The following is a 9,361-nucleotide window of genomic DNA, read 5'->3' as shown; positions in this document are numbered from 1 at the left end:
AATCCAATCAATAATCTACTTCCTAAAGGAGTGGGATTTCGGATCCAAGGAGGATTCTCCAGGTCTCCTAGTTCAACTAAGAGAAGGAAACCAAGGCAAGGGGAACTGCTGGTCTCAGCCTATAAATATAGGCCCTTACACCAGGTATGAAACCTAAACTAAAATCTTGTGTATTTAGTCTCCGATGAACTAACTTAAGCATCGAAGCTTTCCCAGTGTAGGTACCGGCAGAATTCTTGACACTTTGGCTTTTTTACAGTAATCGTAGGAACGTGGAGAAGTATTAAGGTCAAGAAAGCACTGAGAAACATGGTTGTTCTTGGGGAGACTCTCAATATAGTACAATGCTTGAAGCGGGAGCGACAGTTTGGATATGAACGAAGATGATGACAGTTGACTGTGCAACACTATTCTCCAATAATATACCACTCGAGAAGTTAAGATTTCCCTTTCATTCTCCATCAGAGTGAGTGAGAGTGTCTCGAGGAGGTTTTGAAGAGGCTACTAGAGCAGTAGGAGGTTGAGCCGAAAGGACAGTCGAGTTAACACCTAAACCCAAGTCGGCGTTAGAAGCCCTAGTGCTCCTCACTCTCCAACACGAGGGATGGTTTTGATCTGGCTCAAAAACCATTAGCCCAGGCGAGCCTACTTCCTTAGCTGCCACTCGATTGGGTGTGGCCAAACACCTCTGCTTCTTTAAAAGACCCCCAGGACTAGGACACCCTCCTCAACCACAGTAGTCTTAAGGTACCTGTGAAGCTTCATTGTTCACTCTCATCGCTTCATTGTTCATAGTTCGACCATGTTTTATATATATTGAATCTCGACAGGCAAACTGAGTCAAATTTTTTTTTTTTTTTTTTAGATAATATTTTTCAAACATCTCATTCCATTCTCATAGGCAAACATTACAACATGCAGCTACATCAATCTATCTACTATTTGCCGGCCCACATGCGAGCTAATAACATGGCGTTTTTCCCAACAAGAAAATACCTACAACAAGGCTATGCAGAAAAATGGGCCAGTTCAGAAAATCCTTTATAGGCACCATTTCAGTAATTCTTCTTATCTTTTATTGTATACCTGTATATTTCTTATATCATGGAAAGGAGATGACATGCAAAATAAAATCATGCTTTCAAGCCTCGTATAGCATTCCAACCTCAATACGCTGCGGTAGTGGTACCCCCAGAGCAGGCAGGGCAGACCGACAATTGTTGTGCAGGAGTTCATAAAAAGCAAGCATGATTCTATCAAACCAGCTACAGGTCTTGCCAATATAAAATCTTGTCTTCCCTCTGACATGAGCCACACCTGCCTGCTTTGCTTGTTCCAGATCAGAAATCTCTTCCTGGATCTCCACAGGACTAGATGGTCGACCGTCTGAGCAATCCTGTACATGCACTTGCAAGCTATCCGTAACTTGTCCTACAAAATCATCTCCATCAAGATTTAAGGTATCTGCATAGCCGTAATGAACCACACACCCATAAACCCCTTTGAGGCCCAGTTTCTTGACGACAATCCTCTCATGTGGAGCAACCTTAGGAACCAATGAGTATCGAAGAGTTGTGAATATAGTAACCTTATGTAGGGATTTCATGTTTTTTATGTAGTGTCCAACAACAGGAGTAAGCCCATCTTGGATGTTAGTGTAAAAGAAGCACAATCCAGGAACCCTTTGAACACTGGGGTCGGATAGAAGCATTCCAAGTCTGTCCAAAGTTATCTTGTGAGTTAACTCATATTCCATCTTTCTCTGTCTCCCGTAAAACCAGCCAAACATAATAAGAGCAAGGATAAAGGATATGGCAAAAGGAATCCATCCACCTTCATGGATTTTAGTGCAGACTGCACTTACGTAAACACCTTCCATCACAAAGAACACACAGAAATAAAGAGCAACAAGCCCCCAATGAGTTCTCCATATTATGATCATCACAAGGGTCAGTAATATAGTGGTGATGAGCATGACCAGACTGACGACAACACCTGCAGGCCAGGTCATAACAGCATTTTGTAAGAATAGCCCATTAAAATTGAAAAGGAGGTGAAAAATGGCCTTCAAATTGAAGTATATGATGTGAACAACTTAGATGATGGCTATAACAACCATTTTAATGTTTAGGACATTCTCTTCAGGAAATGCATGATTTACTTTTCTTATAAGTAAACAGAGCACGTTACTATTTGATGAATATGAAATAAATGAATTTAGTCAAATAATCAACTGAAAATTTAATACTCAATTAGCAGGTCATAAAAATCTTCTAATCTTATATTCTTCTACATTGCAGTAGTGATGAGATGTCAAACAGTTAAAACACTAGAAATGCAGTACTTTTTGGAACACAATTTAGATAAAGATTTATAAACAGATAACCAATTTTATAATTACTAAATGAAGTCTAAAGCAATCTGCAGGGTTACTTATTTACCATACCAAAAGCATTTCCGATATCATTTCCATCTCCAAAGATGAGAATGACAGCAACACAAAGAATCATGAGGATGTAGTTCACTTCTGGGGAGTAGACCTCGCCTTCTTTACTACGAGATGTGTGTACCACCTTCACTCGAGGAAAGTAGTCCAGAACCACAGATTGCTTGATTACAGAAAATGTGGCTGATATCAGCGACTGGCTTGCAACAATCGCAGCTGATGTGGCTACGACAAAGATAGGCCAGTAGACTGCAGTTGGTATGAACTTGTAGAATCCATCATGATGATCGTTTGGGTTCTTGATCAGGTATGCAGTCTGCCCCGCATATGTCAGAACCAAAGATGGATAGATTGTAAACAAGAAAGCTATCTGTTGGAGGAGAAGGGGTCAGAGAGCTACTGAAGCAAAAGACATGAAAATTCTAAGGAGAAACAAACAAGACTGCAGTAAACCTGAATGGAACTCCGGTTGAAATGACCAAGATCTGCAAACAATGCTTCAGAACCTGAATCGGGTAGATGATACCAAATATCAAATGCTGCACATAGTAGTGCATTTGTGTGCATGCATATATGTACAAGAACAAGATTTTATTATGAGGCAAATCAGATCTTTTATACTTCCTCAGCCATCTGACTCAGAAATGCAAACAGGTCTAGACCATCAAACAAAAACGCCTAACTATTAGTTCTTCCAACAAAATCAACTGAAAAGAAAATAATAATAATCCAAGAATGCCACTATAATTTTAAAGAACACAATCCAATTATTATGTTACTCTTCTACCTAAATGATGGAATTCCATATCTTAAATTTAAACATGGTGCTACCTGTGATGCAGAGGACAGTGCCACCAAGATACAGCCAGCCTTCCTTTCCATTTCTCAAAAAGAAATGGACGATGTAATGTGGCGATAAAGCCTTGAATATCCTTGGATAATGATGTATAATGCTATAAATTCCAACAAGTGGGGTAGTCAAGGTCCACATACCCATGATAGGGGAAAATAAGAAACTCACTCGACTGGTGCCGAACTTTTGCAACAGGAACATGACAATTAATACTGTTGCAGAAAGTGCCTCCACCAGAGCTGCAACATAACAATCCGGCAAGTAAATAAACTTAGGAGAAATATTTTAAAGAAAAAATTGAAAGTTTGTACCAATAAAACCACACCACGCTAATTTTCGGTACAAAAGGCTGAGTCCTTCTCCTTCGTTTCCTGACTATATCAAGAAGGCCCACCCTAAGAGGCTCTGTATTTCCCACATGATTTCCAAATACTCTCTTTCATTTGTTTTCTTGACTTGTATTTCTCTCTGTTATCTTTATATTGACGTGTCCCATTTAAACTGAATCAGTAGCTTGTGTCACAGCACCCAAATGCTGCTCATTGTGTTTATGATGGAATTCAAATGAATCTGATTCTTTTAAACCTTGTTTAAGAACGAAGCATCTTGCAACTCCAATTTATGTCCTGATTTCTGTCTTAGGAGTGATTTCCATTACACACACTACCAACTTACCTGTTTTAAAAGCTTCTTATACACAATTTACCAACTTCCATGAAAATTTCACACCTCCTTCACCCATTACAAGAATAATAATGAATGAGGACGTATTCAAATATACATCTAGTTCTGTAGTCTCAACTGATGTTCTCCAACAAAAATTTTCCATGGTTATTTCTTTTCTCTACGAATGTCAAATTGAACGAATTTGGCGACTGCAACTGATTCTTTTTTATCATGAAATTCTTCTTTATATTTATACTTTTGGGCCCGAAATTAATAAGGCAAGATTATTGACGTGTTAGAAGAGCATATTAGGGTTAATATATTATATGGGGTATTTTGGTCTTTATACTCAATGTTACAATATATATATATATATATATATATATATATATATATATATGCAGTAGAGTATGCAGTAGAGTGATGATGTAAAATGTCTCTTCAAAATATTACCAACTCCAAGCAGGTGCAATTAAGATTCTGAAAAGGGAGTTGCATCAGGACAATAGACAATATCTTACTAAGAAGACCCACAGGATCTCAAGCTCATGTCAAAGTTGTGATAATCTGGATGAGTACTTACATTTGCTCACAGAAGGAAAAGGTGCTCTTAGTCCTTCCATTGCTGATAACACTGAACAAATTTTCAAAGTTAAAGACACTAAATCCAATAAAAAATCTGGCCAAATTATCATTAAACAAGAGATAGAGAAAAGTGTGGAGCCCAACCTGAGATTGCTGGCGTAAGTATACCATCACCAATAAGCATGCACATGCCTAATATAGCAACAAAAAGCAATACCCTTCTAGCAACTATACTGCTTTCAAAAAAAATTCCAAGCTTACTTTGCTTTTTGGTAACCTCATCCATAGAGTGTGAAAGTCTTGAGTTTGTACTTGCATGTTTTGAAGAAAGGATTCCAATATTCATATGCCTACAAAGTAATGAATATAAGGCAAATGTTCCACCTGTAAATAATTCATGTCTGTGTAAGTTGAGAACTCAGGCACTGGCGAGTATAAAAAGGTATATACTTAGGGTGTCCGGCAACTGATTCAAGTACTCATCAGGGGAAGTTAGAGTTCTGTCCTTCTCTTCTTTTCTTTTTTTTGGGTTCCAAGGTGGTTTAAGATATCAGAAACATGATTTGAAGAAAGCTAATATGTTAAGGACTTCAATTGCAAAAAATAAAAAATAAAAATAAAAACTGTTCAATGCAATTCTAGTCCTCTTTCTTTGTCTTGAAAAAGAAATTTATTTAAAGTTATAAACATCTCTACAAGCATGCTCTATTACCACTGTCATGGAGACTGATATATAGTCCAGCTTAATTTTAGAATGCAGAAGGAAAGTTACTGTATAGAAACCCCAAAAGGGAGGGCAGTTTATTCACTTACAACTGAATAGTGAATAATCAGGCATACACACAAACAATTTAGAGACAAAAATTATACTGTGGTTTGATTATTTAAGAATTTGAGGCCAACTCAATAATAACATAGGAGAACACCAATTCAGACAAAAAAATCATATCATGTACGTGTAATGTTAGAGCAAAGGTGTGGCGTGGTCACTGCTGGAAATTTAGATAACGGAGGCTTTTACTTTCATATCCATGTCAATATCCATAAAAAAAATATATATAAAAGATCTAGGCTTGTAGTTTCTATCTAATATGAGAGTTTCTACTGAAAATTTTCAGAATGTAGAAGAACTGCATACCAATAGGAATGATTTACCATATTGTTAAAGCATATTATGTTGTTCATACTTGAAAAGTCCAGCAATAATCTATCTAAAAGAGATGTACACATCCTACCCATCTTTGTGCAGTGATAACAGGAATACATCTGAGGGTAATTACTCCAGAAGGTATTGATGCAAAAAAGGAAACAAAACAAAAACAAAAAATCTACGAATGGTTCCTAGAGGCCAAAGGAATGTAACATATCTTAAATGAAGTGGAAAGCTTGATGTCCAGCAATGATTTTTTCTTTCCTCTTTTTTCAGTTGCAGGCCCTGTTATGAAGTTGGTGGATAGTTCTTGAGGTAGTAAGGAAATTAGTTTTCGTATATACTGATTCTATAGAAATGATCCTGGCTTGCATCTTTTATTTCCATCTCTTTAGTGAGTTACAAATATCTACTCTAATGGAGGAGGCGAGTTGGAGATAGAAATCTAGGGTGTTGTGGTTAAGGGATGGTGACAAATGTATTAACGTTTTTCACACAATGGCTAATTCCATTAGAAGAAAGAACTCCATTGATTCCTTGTGGATTAGTTGTACAATTTCTACCAACCGATCAAAGATCTTCTGGGGAGCATTTACAAAATTACTGTTAAGATTCTAGCAACCAGGCTTAAGATGGTGTTGGAGAAAATTATCTCTAAGTTGCAGAATGCATTCATGCAAGGTAGGCAGATCCTAGATCTTATTCTTATCGCCAATGAATGCCTTTATAGTAGATTAAGATCTAGCGAGCACAAAATGGATTTATAAAAAGCTTATGATCATGTTAATTGGGATTCTTTGTTGTATATGCTAAGGAGGTGTGCCTTTGGGGGGAAATGATGCTCTTGGATAGTTCATTACATTTCTTCGGTGTGATTCTCGGTTTTGTTAAATAGAACTCCAACAAGTTTTTTCAGTCCTTCCCGTGCCTTGAGACAAGGGGACCCTCTGTCCCCTTTGTTGTTTGTCTTTGTGATGAAGGCATTTTTATTGCTGTGAGTGGGGGGCTGTTGTCAGGCTTTGCGGGAAATGTTGGTGGGATTGATTTTTCTCACCTTCTACTTCCGAATGATACTTTGATCTTCTGTGTGGTTAATCCAGATCATCTTTGTCATCTACGTTGCTTATTTTTATGCTTTGAAGCTGTTTCGGGCTTCAAGATTAACTAGGCTACGTCAAAACTGGTTCCTGTGAGAAATGTTGATCGTGTGGAAAGGTTGGCTGGTATTCTAGGTTGTAGGGTCTCGTCTTTGCCTGTTTCGGGCTTTAAGATTTCTGTACATGCATCTGTACATATATCAGCCAACCCTTCTTCTGGTGTAAACAGCATCTTCCAGCAATCCATAGCATTTCCCACCACTTAAAGGAAAACCGGTAATTTAAGCAATTCAATTAATGGTGGCGTGTTGTCCACTAGTCCAACCAACAGCCAAATTCTCTAGAAGGAGACAACAAAAATTTGGTAATCAAATTATTGGACTCGAAGATATTATCTTATAATTCATCAATTAAATATAGCCAGCTCTGGTACAGAAAACTCAAAAAAAATAAATAAATAAATAAATAAGAAGCAAACTACAATTCAAAATAAATAAACGAGAAAACCCAAAAGTATAGTTGTTAGATACCTTCTCCCTGATCGTCAGCTTTGAGAGCTATGCTAGCATACTTAACAACACCTATGAGAGTAAGAGTCCAGAAAATTATGCTGAAGATACCCAAGTAGTCTTCTTCTGTTGGAGACTTCAAATTCATTGAAGGGTACACATACAATGGAGATGTTACAAGTCCTCCAAATACCACTCCTAGAGTCTTGTATGCAAGTACCAAAGTACCCCATCTATCCATCTGCTGATTAAATTAATTTTTTCTATCATAAGACTTATAATTTCCCATCATAAATACTTATTTGAAAGTGACTGAATTGAAAGAAAAGAACATAAGCCACAAAATTAACAAGTACTACTCCCAAGTAATCAAAGCACAAAGCAGCAAAGAGTTTGGTTATAAATATAAGAAGAACTTCTCTTTTCTTGGTTAATCCAACCAAATCAGAGCTTCTCAAAATCTTTCACAGAGAATATATAACGAAAGTAAAGAACATTATTAGGTGGTATTTGGTAAATGGGTTGGCTTAAACACTGTAGTTGATGTAAATTAATGCAAAAAAAAGTAACAATATTTAATATAAAAAAATAAAAAAAGTGGTATGAAAAAGTGAAAATGTTTGTTTTGTAGTAATTTTTTTATTTAAATAATAATAAAAAATGAATGATGTGATATAAAAAATGAAAAAGTTAAAATATTTTGATGTCAATTTTTTTGAGAAGTACTACTCCCAAGTAATCAAAGCACAAAGCAGCAAAGAGTTTGGTTATAAATATAAGAAGAACTTCTTCTTTTTTGGTTAATCCAACCAAATCAGAGCTTCTCAAAATCTTTCACAGAGAATATATAACGAAAGTAAAGAATATTAATAGATGGTGTTTGGTAAATGGATTGGCTTAAGCATTGTAATTGATATAAGAAAAAAAGTAATAATATTTAGTATAAAAAAGTAAAAAATGTAGTATGAAAAAGTAAAAATGTTTGTTTTGTAGTAATTTTTTTATTTGAATAATAATAAAAAGTGAATAATGTGATATAAAAAATAAAAAAATGAAAATGTTTTTATGTCAATTTTTTTGAGAAATGGTGTTCAACCGTGTATAAGCCAACTCCAACCCTTTTACCAAGCAAGGCCTAATGTGTTGGTCTGCCATTAACAAGCGACTGGAAGTTGTCACCGGAAGCAGCTGAAAGCAGTGAGTTGAGAAATGTTTAATGACGAACTCCAAACATGTAATACATAAAAGAATCTGCCACCACGATTGCATACAAACAAAAATCTGACGGAAAAAAAAAAATGAAACAAATTAAGTCGCCACCACATTAAAGACAACAAAATATGTTGGTACACCAAACATGCATGTGTGCGCGTGCCTGACAGAGAGATAGAGAGAAAGAGAGCTGAGAACACCTTTTCCCCGTGAAGAGTGCGAAGGTGGGCAGTGGTAGCAGCGGAATCAACAACAACCTCAGAGAAAGTCTCCAGTGAGTTCGCTTGCCCGAGTTGACGATCCATTGAACAAGCTCGCACGCCCCGCCCCGCCCCGCCCCCTTCACAACTCTTGAAAAATTAGGAGAGAGAGAGAGAGACGGGGGGAAACTTGGGCTTTTGGTAGTTGAAGGAGAGAGAGCTTGGAACAGGTGGGCCGCCCGGGGCCCCACTTTACTTTTAACTGATATTTTCCAATTTTCGTACGTACGTAGCCGGTACCCCCCATCCACTTTAATCAGTCACGCGGCTTTTGTATTTGCAATTCGTTGAGGCCATTACGAGCACCAGTATAAAATATTTAAATAATTTTTCTTTTTTTAATATTTAATTTAAATAATATAAAAATAATAAATAAAATTATTATGAAATTTATTTAAATATAAAAGTAAAGAATAGTTTATATTTTTACTGTTAATAAAAATTTAAAGGAAGCGGTGCTAATACTTTAATAATGGCCACAGATTTTAACAAACATGAACCACCTGCAAAAGCCATTAATTTCAGAAAGAAACTAATCACTAAGTCTAAAATTCAACGACAAAATGACTGTAACGATTGGGAT

At 36.5% G+C, this 9,361-nt stretch overlaps 1 protein-coding gene across 3 annotated transcripts; it reads right to left on the bottom strand.

The window, feature by feature from the left end:
- Nucleotides 1–227: 227 nt before the first annotated feature.
- Nucleotides 228–8,835, bottom strand: LOC132178833 (putative potassium transporter 17). 3 transcript variants are annotated; one of them, XM_059591396.2, is made up of 9 exons: nt 8,719–8,835; nt 8,432–8,494; nt 7,328–7,550; nt 4,695–4,934; nt 4,549–4,599; nt 3,278–3,538; nt 2,900–2,952; nt 2,447–2,816; nt 228–1,995 (listed from the first exon to the last, which is right to left on the bottom strand). In XM_059591396.2, exons 1-9 carry the CDS (start codon nt 8,821–8,823, stop codon nt 1,142–1,144), a joined length of 2,220 nt encoding a protein of 739 aa, XP_059447379.2. In that variant the 5' UTR covers nt 8,824–8,835; the 3' UTR covers nt 228–1,141. The 3 variants fall into 3 exon arrangements, with proteins under 3 accessions (XP_059447379.2, XP_059447380.2, XP_059447381.2); XM_059591397.2 differs by lacking the exon at nt 8,432–8,494; XM_059591398.2 differs by lacking the exons at nt 8,432–8,494; nt 8,719–8,835 and having other exon boundaries at nt 4,695–4,900; nt 7,328–7,413.
- Nucleotides 8,836–9,361: the final 526 nt, after the last annotated feature.

The sequence above is a fragment of the Corylus avellana genome, chromosome 4 (assembly GCF_965113065.1).
Source record: "Corylus avellana chromosome 4, dhCorAvel1.hap1.2, whole genome shotgun sequence".
NCBI classification, from domain to species: Eukaryota; Viridiplantae; Streptophyta; class Magnoliopsida; order Fagales; family Betulaceae; genus Corylus; species Corylus avellana.
The sequence above is the reverse complement of the archived record's forward strand: the minus strand, read 5'-3'. Positions and strand labels throughout refer to the sequence as shown.

Coding starts and splice junctions, on each gene's coding strand:
- LOC132178833 (XM_059591396.2), bottom strand. CDS start 8,823: ATGGATCGTCAACTCGGGCAAGCGAACTCACTGGAGACTTTCTCTGAG. Junction 8,495..8,718: donor GCACTCTTCACGGGGAAAAG/GTGTTCTCAGCT, acceptor CACTGCTTTCAG/CTGCTTCCGGTGACAACTTC. Junction 2,817..2,899: donor TCAACCGGAGTTCCATTCAG/GTTTACTGCAGT, acceptor CTCCTCCAACAG/ATAGCTTTCTTGTTTACAAT.